General features: G+C 65.3%; 1 protein-coding gene across 1 annotated transcript in view; it reads left to right on the top strand.

The window, feature by feature from the left end:
* The window catches only part of ZNF469 (zinc finger protein 469), a 19,136-nt gene extending 8,978 nt beyond the window's left edge, over positions 1-10,158 (top strand). The window contains 1 exon segment of the mRNA XM_040633080.1: positions 35-10,158. Within this exon segment, the coding sequence (XP_040489014.1) occupies positions 35-8,790 (8,756 nt within the window). The 3' untranslated portion in view covers positions 8,791-10,158.
* Positions 10,159-15,409: the final 5,251 nt, after the last annotated feature.

Below are 15,409 nucleotides of genomic sequence, written 5' to 3'. Positions count from 1 at the left end.
GTCTTTGCTGATGAGGAGCCCTCAGGCCCCCGAGGTCCTGGAGCCGGACAGCCCCCCAAGACCAGGGTGGGGACAATGCCAGAGGGCAAAGCCCAGTCCCCGCTCCCGGGCGAGGCCACCCCCCCGGGGGCCCAGGCCCCCCTCCCTGGGAATGGGGACTGCCCGGCCCGCAGCCGGCCCAAAACCCGCTCCCTGGGCCCAGTGCCCGCGGAGGCAGATGGGGCTGGCCTGGTCAGTCAGCAGAGGAGAGGCAAGCGGTTTAAGTTGTTCCAGAAAGAGCCGGACAGGTCCAGCTCCACCAAGAGCCGGAAGGGCCCCAGAGCCACTTGCCTGAGGCCCAGGAGGAAAGGCCAGGGGGCTGAGGCACCCCTGCCCCGCCCCCGGGACCTCAGGAGCCACGAAGATCCTGCCGGGCAGGCCCTCCCGGTGGAGACCAGGAGCTCCCAGCGCATCCGCCTGTCCCCGGGGAAGGAGTCCAGGAGGAGGAAGGTGCGGGGCGGCTCCTGGAGCAAGGAGCTCATCCACAAAATCGTTCAGCAGAAGAACAAGCTCCACAGGGGGCCTCGCGCCCAGGGCGGGCGCCTCCCCCTGGGACCACCGAGGCCCGCGCCCAGTCGCACCAAGGACGGGCTCCAAGAGCTCGCCTGTGCCTCGGAGTCGGAGGAGGAAGACGGCGCTCCACAGGGCTCCCGCCTCAGAGGCCGGCCCCCCCCCCGCCAGGGCTGCCGGCGGTGGCGCCGAGGCACAAAGCAGAAGGAAGTGGAGGTGACCTCGGGGTCCAAGGAGGACGGAGGGCCACAGAAACCCAGGACGGTCATGAGGCGGGAAGCCACAAAGGTCAGGGCCTCCCCCAGCCCGGAGGAGCCGGGCAGGCCTCACCCAGGCCCCAAGGACAGAGGCCCCAAGCATCTCCTGCAGGTTCCTGCCAGTGCCAAGACCCCAGAGGAGAACCGTCCGGCACTGGACTCCCCCCAGGACACCCAGAACTCCGAAACTGCCAAGGAGCTCCCCCCAGCTGCCACAGAACTCCCCAGAGAGGCTCCAAGCTCTTCTCCAGCCTCCCGTGTGGGGGGAAGCCCGAACCCTCCAGCCCTGGAGCCGGGCAGAGAGGACCCCTGGGTGTGCCGTGGGAGTCTGCTGGGCGCTGCCCGGTGCACAGAGCCACCCGCCTCCCAGGACAGAGAGGACCCCCCTGCTTACCCACCAGGAGAGTTGCTGGCACCTGGTGCTCATGCCGCCGACACCGCCTACCTTGAATCTGGCTCTCTGTTTTTGAAGAGCCCTGATCTTGGCTGTGGCCCTGCTCTTCTTAACGGAGACTGTGGGGGGGTTCCACTTGCCAGAAAGGGACCCCAGGCCTCCAGCAGCCCCCCCAGCAAATTGTTCCTCGGACCCAAAGAACTGCCTGGCTGTCTCCCAGAAGAGCTCTACTCCAAGCCCTTAGCTCCAGACGCTCTGCCTGCCAGCAGCACGCGCCTGCCCCGGGATGCTGTGGACGCCAGTGCCCTCGAGCCAAAACCACCCAGGAATCCACCCTACGCCATCCACGGGGGCCCCGGCAAAGCCGAATCACCTCTGACGTTGGAGTCCACGCCACTCTTCCCGGGGCTGCCTGAGGACAGATTTGACCCGCCAGCCTACAGCAGCCTATCCAGAATCAGAGACACCCACTCCTCGATGGTGTGTGCCGACCCGCCCCCAAGGAAACCCCAGTCAGAGCCGCCATACTCCCCGCTTCTGCCCGACAAGGGCTGGTCCCTGCTGGAGGAGTCCCCGACGCTGGCCAGCCACATGGGTCACCTTCCTGACCTCTTGGGGGAAAAGACATTCAGTAGGAGGTGCCCGAGGGAAAGGGCAGTGGCTGCCAGCCCTCCCCCTCTGCCTGGCAAGGTCAGCGAATGTGGCATCGCTTTTACGGGCAACCTGTCTGAAGGTGAGTTGGAAATCAAAAGGCTGGTCGCCGAATTAGAGAGTCAGCTGCGGAGTAAAGGGGGGCCCGAGGCCCCAGAAATGTGTAGAGCTGGGCAGGCGGGCAGGACACACGCAGGCACAGGGGCCCCTCTGCCCACCCCCCAGGCCACCCCGCCCCCCAGGGACACCTTCTCCAAGGCCGACCTCACCAGCCTTGGGGAGTTGACTCCACAACCAGAAGGGGCAGAACCAGCAGTGGCCACCACAGAAGGGGGGCTGGGGAGCACCCAGGAGGAGTGGCCCTCACCCCACCCAGGAGAAGCAGGCCTTTCCCCTCGTGCACGTGCAGACGGGGCATCTGGGGCTCCCGGAAGCCTCTGTGGGGCCGACCACAACTTCCAAGCAGGACAGAGAGCCAGAGTCTTGGAGACTGGCCCCTGCAAGGCAGAAGGGAACTGCGGGGTCCACGCGGAAGTCTCTCTGCCCAGCTCTGGAGAGCTGTTCAAGCCTCCACCGGACGTGAGGAGCTTAGCAAAGTGCAGCCCGAGCCGTGAGCCTTTACTTCCCCAAAATAACAGGACCGCCAAGATGCACGCAAGCCATGCCCTGCAGCTGGAAGCATTTGGCAGCCCACTGGCCCGTCTGGCACCCAGCTTGGCACTTCAGGGGACCGCCCCATCTTGTGGTGCTGGGCTTAGCGACGCCCCCGAAGGATACTCCGTAAGCAGAGCCGGCCAGCCAGAAGAGGCAGGCCTCCCCCATTCTGGGGCGGGGGACCCTGGCCTTAAGGGTAATGAGGAGTCTGTGCCCGTGGGGGCCTCCCCAAGTCCTGCCTGCGTGCCCAACACCAGTCCCGGCAGGAGGCCCCAGGACCCAGCCACAAGCCCCCTACGTCAGCTGCAGCTCCTGGTGGCCAGAGCCTCTGGGAAGGAAGAGGACGCCCTGGGCTCACAGGGGCCCCTGTCTGCTGACACCCAGAGCCCTCGGCGCAGTGAGCCCTCAGATCTGGAAGGGGACAGCGTGGAAGGTGGGGACATGGCCTGCAGCCCCACCCAGGATGTCCCCGCAGCGGCCAGATGTCAGTGGGGGCCTGAGGCTGACGGACATCTGGACACACTCGGCCAGGCTGAGAAGCCCGAGGACCAAGGCGGAGCCAGCAGACCGCAGCCAGATAACTGGGGGAGTCCGGTGGGGCTGGACAACCTCTTGATGGTCAGTGCCGGTGCTCGAGCTGTCCTGGCCAGGCTCGGGGGACAGCTCCAGGGAAACAGCCCGGTCTTGGGCCTTCGAAAAGAGGCATGGGCCACCCCTAGCCCTGCCCCCTCTGATGCAGAAACTTTGGTACCGACCTTGGTCACAGCCCACGTCCAAAATGGGCCTGAAGCCCGGACTTCAGAGGACGTGGCCAGCCCAGGCCTTGAGAAGCAGCCACTGCTCGCCGGAGACAGCCTTGCTCCCCCCATCAGGGACCTGACCACCTGTGTCCCCTTGCCCGCTTCTGCAGCCACCCCCATTCCCCCCGGCCGGGAGCACCTACCCCAGGAAGACCCTCCTACGGGACCTTCAGGTGAGCTGAGGGGGCTGCTCCCAGCACCTCCATCCTGTGGGGATCCTGCCAGCCCGCAGCTCCTCCCAGCCCCTTCTCCTGCCTGGCCCCCTCTGCAAAGGGCTGACTGCACCCCAGCCACCACAGACGCTGGGGCTGGGCCACCTGCAGCAGCTCCCCCATCTTTGAGGAAAAGCCCCTGTGGCTTCCAGGAAAGCCTGTCTCGTCACCCCCTCCTGGGGGACCACAGCCCCCTGCAGGACCCTCCCTCGGGCCCGCCTGGCTTCATCAGTGTCTTCACTCCTGCCCATGGGGAGGACTGCCCTGAAGGCAGCATGTCAGGACCTCTCAAGGGTTCCAGGAAGGAGAAGCCAAGGGGCTCTCCTGCCTCTGCTACCCGTTCTCCCCCCGTGAGGACCATCTCCCCGAGAGTGACCATGAACGCCCCTGCCCTGCCTGACATTCCCACCACAGATGGCACGGGGGCAGTCAGAGGCCCCGGGGTTGACCATCCAGACTGCCAGGGCGGGGGAGCCCTACCCCACACCAGCCCCAGCGGGATGCCCACAGGCCCCCCCTCCTCAGACCCCCCAGGCAACAGGGAAGGCCAGGGTGTCACCGTTGTGCCCGCTGACCCTTCCACATGGGGGACCACTGGGCCAGATTCCTGTGCCTGCCAGGAGGGCGAGGCGGGGGCTGGCTGCTCTGGTGCCATGAAGGCCCCTGGAGCTGACACTGGAGGCCCCCCTCTCACCGGCCCATCCACGGAGCTCCGCCGGGGCAGAACCACGTCTCCCAGCAGCACAGCCCGTGAGTCCAGACCCAGCTCCCCCCAGAGCCTCAGAACTGTTCACCACACACCCCAGAGGGACCCCCTCAGTACGCAGGGCACCCGACAGAAGCCCGGGTCCCCAGAAAATGCCCCCCGGGCGGGCCGGGCCCCCAGCAGGCAGCCCGTGACCTGCGAAGTGTGCACAGCCTCCTTCCGCTCCGGGCCAGGCCTGAGCCGCCACAGAGCCAGGAAGCATGGGCTGCACAGGGGCGCTCCCACGCTGCCCGCTCCCCGGCCCCCGGCGTGCCAGCCCCCTGAGAAGAAATGCCGCAGGGCACCTGGGAGAGAGAAGCCAAGGCAGGCGCTGAGCGGCCCCAGCCCTGCCACTGGGCCGCCCCCTGACCGGGGTGCCAAGGCTCCTGAGGACGCATCAGGCCCTCAGACGGCCGAGGGACTCGGTGTGGGGGGCACACTAGGCTGTTCCCACGGCCCGGGCGAGCCGGGACTGGACATGAGGTTTGCAGAGCCCAGGAAGCAGGGCCGGCTGGTGAGGGACAAGCACTGTCCCAAACAGACAGAGAAAGGAGGCGGCCAGCGGCGGGGCCGGGCACCCACGGACGTCCCCAGCAAGTCAGAGCTGAAGTCGCAGGAAAAGGGGCAAAAGCCGAGAACAAGAAGGTTCCGGGAGGCAAGGGATCCTCCAGTCTGTGCGGGTGTGATTTCAGACAGAAGCCGCTGGGGTCCATCCACCGCGACTGCCAGTCCCCTGGGGCCTCCAGGCAGCCCCCTCTCAGTGCGGGCCGAGCCGGACCCCAACGCCTCCTGGCCCACGCTGATGGAAAACACAGTGGGCACAGACCCAGAGGAGATGGCCGCACAGAGGTCGCCCCGGGATTGGATGGCCCATGCAGAGGGGACGGAATGGGCACCGCCTGGGGCCGGGCTGGGGGGACAGAAGACAGCCGTGGCCAGGGAGTGCTGGGGACCCAGGGAGGCCGGAATACCAGACGTCTACAAAGAGCTGTCATGGGCAGCCGGGGCTGAGCCTGGGGGGGACCGCAGAGCAGCCGAGAGTGGGTCGGGGCAAGGAGTCGGGCAGGGGCACGGGCCCCCCTCGAGCCCCCCAGGCCCTCGGGACACTCATGCTTCTGCAGGTGGCACCGGCAGCAGCTGCCCCCAGGGCCCCCTGCAGAGCCCAGAAGTGCAGGTCGGGGTCCAGGAGCATGAGGGCACCATTCCTGAAGCCCCCAGCCCGGGTCTCGGGGACCCTCTGAGCGTGTTTGACGATGAAGCCTCCTTTTCCCAGCTCTTCCCTCTGGGCGACCGCTTGACTCGGAAGAAGAACCCCCGTGTCTACGGGAAGCGCTGTAAAAAGCCGAAGGCCCCACCTCCACTGGAGCCCCACAGCGAGGTGGGGGGCAGCGTCGCGCCGGCCTCCGCCTGCCTGCCCACAGACCTCAGCGACTCGGGCTCACTCTGCCTCTCCCATGAGGACCCGTGGGGTGACGAAGCTACAGGTCTGCCGGAGTCCTTCCTGCTGGAGGGCTTCCTGAGCAGCAAGGTGCCCGGCATTGACCCCTGGGCCCCCAGCCCCAGCCTGTGGGCCCTGGAGCCTGGCCCAGAGGTGGACTGTGCCGAGGACGTGTCCCCCCGCCACACCGAGGACCAGCGGTCAGAGAACATTCCCGAGCTGCACATGGTCCCAGCCTCTTGGCGAGACCTGGACCTGCAGGCCCCCGCCGAAGGGATGGGCTCTTCTCTAGGAGACATGAGCCCAGAGCCCCCCAACCTGGAGCGGGAACGCTACGACAGCGGGCTTCCTGGGAACGCCGTGGACCTTGAGATGCTCGGCGCCAGACTGGAGGTACAAGACCTGTGCTTCCTGACGCCCTGTGACGACCCTGCGGGTGTCCTCAGCACGAGCTTCTTACACTTCAGGGCCACGGTGAAGCCCCAGGAGCCACGGGGCCCGAGGGCAGAGGCAGCAGCCGGGGCAGGAGGGGCGGCGGGACGGGACCGGCACGCCAAGGCCAGGAGGGCATCCTACAAGTGCAAGGTGTGCTTCCAGCGCTTCCGCGGCCTGGGCGAGCTGGACCTCCACAAGCTGGCCCACAGCCCCTCGCCACCACCCACCTGCTACATGTGCGTGGAGCGCAGGTTCGGCTCCCGCGAGCTGCTGAGGGAGCACCTGCAGGAGAAGCACGTGCAGAGCAAGGCGGGGCGCTGGGCTTGCGGCATGTGCCTGAGGGAGGTCACCGACGTCTGGATGTACAACGAGCACCTGCGGGAGCACGCCTTGCGGTTCGCACGCAAGGGGCAGGCGCGAAGGTCCCTCGGGGACTGGGAGGGGGACCGAAGTGTCACACGCTTCCTGGGCAGCATCATGGGACAGGCGTCCAGACCCAGTGGGGGCAAACGCTCGATGGGCAAGTCAAACGGGAGCCCTGCAGAGACATCGGGGCAACAGACAGGGGCCGGGAAGGAATTCCAGAGGGAGACGGTGAAACCCAAGGGTCCTGCCAACGACTCAAACCAAGATGGCACCCTGACACCAGATAGGGCTTTGGCTGACAGCAGCCCGACGGCCTGCGGGAACCCCGCTCTTCCCAGCGGCTCTGCCAAGACGTCCCCCAGCCTGTCCCCCGAGCCCTGCTCTGGCAGCGAGCCCCTCCTCCACGCCATCCCCGTGCACGAGGGCTGCAAAGACCCCTCCCGCGACTGCCACCACTGCGGGAAGCGATTCCCCAAGCCCTTCAAGCTGCAGCGCCACCTGGCGGTGCACAGCCCGCAGCGCGTCTACCTGTGCCCCCAGTGCCCGCGGGTCTACCCGGAGCACCAGGAGCTGCGCGCACACCTGGGCGGGGCGCACGGGGTGAGGGAGGAGCTGGAGCTGCCGCACACCCCGCTGTACGCCTGCGAGCTCTGTGCCAACGTCACGCACATCAGCAAGCGGTCCTTCGTCTGCAGCTCCTGCAACTACACCTTCGCCAAGAAGGAGCAGTTTGACCGCCACATGGAGAAACACCTGAGGGGGGGGCAGCAGCCCTTCACGTTCCGCGGCGTGCGGAGGCCTGGCGCCCCCAGCCAGAAGGCGCCAGCCCGCGAGGGCACACTGCCCAGCAAACGGCGCAGGGTGGCTGTGTCCAGCAGCCCTCCCGGCCCCAGCGCCAATGGGCCTCTGTACTGGGGCCGCAGCCCTCCCCAGAGCGAGGGGTCACTCCCAGGCCTGCTCCAGCCCCGCCCAGAGGCGGCTCCTGGCACCACCAAGGGGCAGCCCAGGACCCCGGAGAGGCTTGTAGATCCCGTGTGCCACCCGGTCACAGGGGGCGATGTGCCCTCTGACCTCCAGGAGCTCCTGCCCCCCGCTCTGTCTCCTTTCCCGGCGGCCTCCGCGGATGGCCACGGTGGCCGCAAGCTGGAGGGAGCCCTGGGGAGGTCTGAAGGTGAGGCATCTCCAGGCAGCCCTGGACCTCTTCTCCAGCAGGCTCTCCTGCTGGGGGGGTCTGTGCCCCGGCCGGGGACCAGAGGCCAAGATGTAGAGGAAAAGAGGGCTACTGGCCCATTCTCAGGGAAACGCAGGACCCCGAGTGCCCCTGACCGTTGCCTGGAAGCCCCCTCCCTGCTCCAGGAGAAGCAGGTGTCCACAGGCCACAGACCTGAGGGAGGTGCAGGGGGACCGTCCCACAAGGGCAGTGCCGTCAAGCCTTGGGGCTGCCGGAATTCATCAAAGGACAGGTCGGCTTTGCCCAGCCCCAGCAAAGCTCCTAGGTTCCCAGGGCAACCAAAGAAGGTTGTGGCCAGTCCTACACCCAGAGAGCTAACCCATGGCACTGAGGACAGGCCAAAGCCCACCACCCTCAAAGCCAAGCTGAGCCCCAACTCCCAGGGCAGTGGAGGCCCACGGCACAGCACCAAGACAGCAGGTGGCAGCCAGCCCCAGCCGGCCAGCGGGCAGCTCCAGAGTGAGACGGCCACCACCCCAGCCAAGCCCAACTTCCCAGGCCAGGGCCCTGCCCCAGACAAACACCCTCCTCGAGCCAAGCGCTCTCCCAAGGGGCCAAGGGAAGCTGGTGACCAGGGGCCCCGAGGGAGCCTGAGCACCAGGGAGGACGGGGAGGCCAGTGAGAAGAAGAGGAAGGGTCGGGCCCCGGGGCCAAGCAGGAGTGGGAGTGTGGGGAGCTTGGGGAGAGCCCACTTGGTCCCTGAGAAGCCCCCCCGGGCCCCCAGAAAGCAGGCGACGCCCAGCCGCATGCTCCCCACCAAGGCCAGGCCCAGTAGCCAGAGCAGCGCGATGCCACCCCAGCCCACGGAGCAACGGCAGGGGGGCCCCGGACACACCCACGGGGACTGCAGACGCAGCAAGGAGGGCCAGGGCAAGGCCTGCCCCCAGGGGAGACCCCTGCACAGACCCCCGAAGAGGGACCGAGCTGTCCACGGTGCTGAACCTGCCAACCCCCGTGCCTGCAGGACCGCCGCGTCCCAGAATGACCTCCTCAGCCAGCTCTTTGGGCAGCGACTAACCAGCTTCAAGATCCCGTTAAAGAAGGACCCTCCCGAGTAATTTGTAGCCATGAGTGAGTACCTGGGAGCAGGGCTTGGAACAGCCCCGCAAGCGGGGGCTCCTGTCTATGCTGACAAGCCTCAGTCCTCTGAGGGTGTTGGATGGTGGCCACGTGGTAACGCACCGGACTTACGCAAGCGCTCGGAGTCTGGCGTTAGGGCTGAGACTGGGATACTTTGAGCAGGGCCTGGGGTGGACAGCAGCCCCTTCTACATGGAAGGTGAGGGTGAGCCCCTTGGACACCATGCAGCTCTCTTCTCGGTACCAGAAGTCTGAAGAGAGAGCCGCCCCCGCCCCGTGTGCCCCATTGCCCAGGTGCAGTACGCCACAGACCCTTCATGCGAAGGTTTGCACGGGACTCCCCCACGTCATCTAGCAGGGAAGTGAGCCGAGGCCGCCTCCCTCAGGCTCCCCTTAGTCTTGTTGCTGCTGCTGCTGGAATGGCTTAGAAGCCACGTGGGGGGGCAGGGCTGTCCCTGGAAGAGCTGTTTGTGGGCCCCCTGACCCCCAGGGCGCACCAGGCTTTTCTGACTGTGGGGTGGTGGCGGCCGCTGTCTGTGCTGCTGATGGAAACGCTGGTCTCCAGTGCACCTTGACCCCTGGGGACTGGGCTCCCCTTGGGAACATGGAGAAAGCTGCTCACCAGCCAGCTCCCGCCGCCGGCTCTCCCTCCCCAGTCCCCCTGCCTCTGCCGATGCCCTCTCTAGAGCCTTCCTCCCACAAGGAGCTCTCCGCTGCAAGTATCAGCAATTTTACTCTGAATTTCTGGTGCTATTTCATGTTGTAATGTGAATTCAGGCTTCCTTGGTGCGTTTTACCCAGGGGATTGGGCGGGGAGATCGGCTGGGGAGGCGCACGAAGCCCACTGGCCCCGACAAGTCTTTCGCTGGGGCTCCAGCCGCCGGCAGGCTCCAGCCCCACGGTCGCGGTCCACGGTCGGGGCAGCCAAGTGGGACAGTATGGGCCGGGGTGTGGCGCCTCGGCCAGTCAGGGAGGCGTCTCATGCACTGACATGACCCAGGGGTCGGCGCGCGCGTCCTGTTTATGGAATCGTGTCTGCGAAGGAGGCAGGAGGGTAGGAGAGGCTTCCTTCTGTTCTTAGGGATCTCTGAGGTGCGTGGTTTGCGTCGTTCTGTTGTTGTTTTTTTTCTTTTCTTTTTTACCTTGGGTGCAATGTGTGTGTCAAAAGTTTTTATTTTGATATTTTGCAAGAGACCAAATTAGGCCCAAATTGCCTTTCTCGAAGGTGCTGTGTGCACTCAGAGCGCCTTTAGTGCTGATGAATAAATCACGGGGTCTCTGAGGTTGTACTGTGCAAATCATAGTGAACTCATCCTGTCAAATATATCCTCACTATTTTCACAGAAAGCCTCCGGCTGTGGTATCTGTCACCCCCCCCCGCCCCCACGAACCCAGGGCCTGGCTCTTCACGAGGCGGCTTCAGTGGACGCTTCTATCCCTGCGAAGCCGCCCCTGAGCAGCCAAGCAATCCCGTCAGCTCCTCCGGGCTTGTGGACACAGCTGGGGGCCCTGGGTGAGCAGAGCGGGAGAGGTGATGTGTCAGCTGCATGGCTCAGTTTAGGCGCCCTGGGACGGCAGCAGAGGCACTATGAAGGGTCGAAGGGTCAGAGCAGGAGACACGACCCCACCGCAGGCTCAGACCCCAGGGCCACCGCGTCCTGAAGACAACCCTCAAAGACTCCAGCATCCAGGACAAGTGCCTAGAGAGCAAGCAGGTGTCCAGAGTCAAGCACCTACACGGTCCTGCCGGTCCTGCCCCTGCCCCCGCGGCACGAGGGGCACTCAGAGCAGGCCCCCACAATATGCGCGGGAGAGGGGAGGGGAGCCACACATGAAGCTGTATGTGGCGTCCCAGCACTTCTGCCCAAGCCCGCCGGGCCCCCACCCACTCCTGCTCACCTTCCTCGGCCAGGAACACCCTTCCCAGGTGCTCCCACTCAGTCCAAGCCCCTCCCAGATGTGCACTCCCAGCCCCGGGGACCCGGGGCCACCCCTCTCACATGGACACGCCCACTCTGTGCTGCCCTTGGGGGCTTCCAGACAGGTTCTGTGGTGAGCTGGGGGCTTTGGCCTCCTTGGGGGTCTCTGTAGCAGGGCCTCAGATGGGGGGCACAGAGGGGCACAGGGTTGGAGTTTGGGGTTGGGGTGGAGTGAGGCTGAGCTGTGTTTGACAACGACCATCTGGTGATTTGGGGATGCAGAATCCTGGGGCCCAGCCTTGGGCGCCTCTGTCAACTCACCATACCTGGACCGACAGCATCCCAGTCCCTGGAAATAGGAGGGAAACTCCGGGCCCCACCCAAGCTCGCAAATCAGACGCGGCCGGCGCCCGCCTGGCCGGCAGGTGGCAGCATTGACCCAGCTCCGTCGCTCAGGCAGCTCAGCAGCCAAGGCGCTGTGGACAGGGCACCCGCCAGCTCCCACATGCCAACACGACCGGCACGCGGGCACCCCAACCTCATCGACAGGCTCAGAGACACACACTTACTGCACGGCTTCACCCACACCGACCCCAGGGCCTGCGGACCCACACACAGACAAACACACCACCTCGCCCCGACTCGCCAGGTGAGTGAGAGAGGTGCATCTGGTGCGGGGGACCTGGCTTTCCAGAGGGCCCTGTGCACGCGTCCCACAGCACCCCGCTGGATCCACGGGAGAGGGCTGGACAGACGGGGGGGTTGGGTCGAGCAGCCCGGGCACAGGCCCCATACAGGGACCACAGCTCTCTGAGTCCCCAAGGCCTGGCTCATCCCCTCCAGGAAGCCAGAGAGCCTGCTCGCCCCGTGACTGCAGGGTCCCTCTGGGAGCGGCCCCAAAGCAGGCAGGGTAAGCAGGGGGACACTGAATGTTAGCAACAAGGTCACATAAGTGACTCGATTGTTCAGTTGCACCCTATTCTAGGCCCAAAGCCTGACCCCAATGACCCCTCAGCCCCACCAGCCCAGAGACAGGATAGGAGAGATGGTTCCTGGGACGAGGTGAGGGGATACAGGGGCAGGGATGGGACGGGCAAGCACCTGGACGCGGGGGGTCGGGCCAGCTGCCCGTGGACCGGCCACCGGAGGGAGGGAAGCTGGTGGTAGGAGCAGGCATGCCTGCCTCCGCCCCTGGCCCCATAAAGGGGGAGGCGTCCCACAAAGCCACAGGCTTCCCGGCACACCCGCTCAGGGCCCCCTGGAGAACACCGTGGGTTTTCCCAAGTTTCTGGAGCCAAAGATGGTTCAGAGAATCCCGTCTCTCAGGGAGAGTGTGTAGACAGCCACGCTCACACAGTGGCAAGACTCAGGACCGAAAGGGACCCACAGAGACAGTCTCAGGAGCGAAAAGCCTCCCAAGAAGGATCAAATCCTTGCACTCTGGGGTGCTCCCCAGTGTTGGAGCTTCTCAAAGCACCCCCACGAGGGGATGGGACTTGAGGGCCCCTGGGTCCAGCCCGTGTTCCTGTGAATGTGCCACGTGTGGGCTCTGGAGCTCCAGCCCTGCAGCCACGTCCCCCTGACCCCGTTTCCCCACCAGTCCAGGCAGCAAGCAGCAGGCAGCTTATTTCCTGGGAAGCCTGCCCTCAGGACCCTGGGTCCCACTGAGGGATTGTAGCCCTGGGAATGGCATGCGGAGCCCCTCAGGGCTGCCTCTCCTTCCCAGCCACTCCAGGCCTGGGAACCCAAGGCCATGACCCCTTTCCCACAGGGCAGCGGCCCCCTCACCTGAAGCCCCCAGGTGGGGAGCAGGGCAGGCCGGGGCCTTCCTGAGGCCCAGGGGTTGTTCGGCTTGGACAGAGATCCCCAGGCCTGTCTTTGGGGTGGTGCACTGTGCCACGCAGAGAGTACCCCGGGGCAGCAGGGCCCTGGGTGAGTCTGGAAACCACCCCTCTAGACCTCAGCTTTCCCAGCCATCAGTGCGCACAAGAATCACCAAACACTTTGCCAGTCCTGACATTCAGTGGCTCCCTCTGAGGGCTAAGAACCGTGGCCCTCTGGTCCCAGCCAGATCTCCCTGGCGCCGCCTGGACCCTCTCCCCACAGCTGTCCCCCGGCCTCAGGCCTTTGCCCAGCCAGCACCTCCTCTTTATGGCTTCCAGAGCCACCACAGTGCCCCATCCCCCTCCCTGCTTTATCTATAGCACATGTCACCCTGCCACGTGCCCCACGGCCCGCTCCGCCACCGTGGCCACAGCCCCGCTCCCGCCAGACCCCAAGTGATCCACGGTGTGTGTGTGTTGTTCGCAGTTGTCCCTGCGGTGCCTCAAGTGGGGGTTCCCTACGTGTTTGGGGTGGGAAGAAGGGAGGAAGGGCGTAGGGCAGGCAGGGAGGCGGGGAGGCAGGAAGCAGCCGGGAGAGAGGGAGAAAGAAAGGCAGGAGGCCAGTGGGGACGCGAACATTTCCTATCTGGTGATGTCACATGACCCCAACTCTCAGAGATTGGGAAATATCCAGATAATATTTCCTGTCTGCGCCCAACATGGCCTTGCCTGGAGGGGTAAGTGGCCACACGCGGGCAGTTGCATGAAAGGGTGTCTCTCACTAACCCCCGAGGACCACCTGCAGACAAGAACCGTAGTGTCCTGGGATGTCTGAGATGCTGGCCTTGCAGAGGACCCCCGGGGCCCCAGGGGAGAAAGGGCTGGTCCGGCGTGGTCCAGCCCTGCTCTCTCTGTCCCTCAGGCATCCCGGAGATCAGATAAGGTCCCCAGCTGCGGATGGACTGCCAGAGCCACCCCCCACCCCGCAATGGGGTCCACGGAGGCAGCAGCCCACCCCCCACCCCCGCCCACCAAGGGTGGCCCGGGCAGCACCTCATGGCCGCCAGAGCGGACTGGGCTCCCCCTGCCCCTCCCGCAGGCGGCCTCCCGATTCCTAACTTCATTTATTTTGACACCCTCGCTGCCGTTTGACCGCCCTATGGAGTCACGTGGTGCTTAAAACTCATTATCCCCCATTGCAACAGGAAGTTAATTAAACCCTTCACAGAGCCAGTGTTGATGAATGTCAGGACGGCCTGCCGCGGCTGCCAGCAGCTCCAGGGCCTCCAGCGGACCGGTGGCGGGGGGAGCGAGGCCGGGCCCGGGCAGGGGCCACTGATGGGACCCGGGTCCCCCTTCCTCTAACGCAGCCACCAGCGTCCGTTCTGGAACAGAGCGTGTGGAGTCCCCAAGGAGGACCTGGGTCGGCCACTCGCCTGTTAACGTGGCCTTGGGCGGCTGGCTTACCTCACTCCTCTGAGCCTCAGTTTACTGGGAATCTAACAGTCCCTTCTTCAGAACGCCATTACAAGCAGGCGGTGCACTGACCCGCGTGTGCTCCTCTCGGGCCGCACCAGGGAAGCGCGCGCCTCGCCGTGGGTGTAAGGTGATGGCGGTCCGGGCGGACGGAAGAGATGCGGGGCCCTGCAAGCTGGAGCAAGACGAGAGCCTGATCTTGTCTGGGAGCAGTGAGGGGCTTCCCTGAGGAGGGGCGCACCCGGCAGCAGGAACCCTTGAGCAAGGGCTGGTGGCCACAGGGCATGTGAGGAGGGTCAGAGGAGAAGGTAGAATGGGGCAGGGCTGAGGCCGAGGCTATCACAAATGGCTTCTGCAAAGGTCCCACTGACGTCAGTCTGCAGCCAGGGCAGCAGTGGCTGTGGGGGACCAGCAGGGTGGGCAGTGGCAGTGGTAGGGGGCTAGGGATAGGGGCTTGGAGCAGGGTGGGCTGGCGGCACACTGTATCAGGGCACATCCCACAGCTATAAGGCCGTGAAGTCCTGGATGTGGGGAGGGCAGTGTCTCAGAGAGAAGGCCCCTCGTCTGGCCCGGCCTCCGGACACACACACCCCTCCCCCACCCCAGTAGGCTCCGGCCCCAGGCTTCCCCAGCCTCTGCACCTGCTCTTCCCTTAGCAGAGGGTGCTCTTTGCCCTCCACTCTTTCATGAGCACCCTCTTCATCCTTCAAGGGCCATCCTAAGTTTCTAGAACATGTTGTGGCTCCCTTGGTCATAGACCGAAATCCAGTGCAGGGCCTGGCATGTGGGAGCCCATTCCCCGCCCCCAGCACCTGCCCAGCCTGGGCAGCCCTCGTGGGGGGGGGGGGGGCAGTGCAGCACAGCACATGCCCACAGCCAGCCAGTCCACAGGTCAGAGGGCAGAGGTAGACCAAGACGTGAGCCCAGAACCGCAGCAGGCCAGAGGACGCCTGTGGGGTCATGACCCACCCCCATTACATATGAGGAAACCAAGGACCGGACTGGTGAAGGACCCGATCAGGGTCATACCCTCCAAAATGGCAGAGCCAGGATTGAGACCCAGTTCTCCCTGCTCCCAGGCCAGGCTTCACCCCATGGGCCCTAGAGTTCGGCTGCCTGGGGCTATGTCCCAGCTTTACCTCGTCTGAGCTGTAGGACCACTCTGAGCCTCAGTGTCTTCATCACCACCACCACACCCCTCCGGGTGCTTAAAAGCAAGTCTTACGTGTCCCAGGTCCAGCTCAGCCACTTTCTGCGGGGGTGACTGATGTCCTAACCACCTGAGCAGAGCACAAGGACATCGTGAGAAAAGAAGAACCGGCCCAAAGGAAGGACTCACAAAGGCGGGGCACACGGTGATGGTGACATCGCCCCTAGAGC

Source organism: Ursus maritimus, unplaced genomic scaffold, assembly GCF_017311325.1.
Source record: "Ursus maritimus isolate PB19 unplaced genomic scaffold, ASM1731132v1 scaffold_19, whole genome shotgun sequence".
Lineage (NCBI taxonomy): Eukaryota > Metazoa > Chordata > Mammalia > Carnivora > Ursidae > Ursus > Ursus maritimus.
The sequence above is the reverse complement of the archived record's forward strand: the minus strand, read 5'-3'. Positions and strand labels throughout refer to the sequence as shown.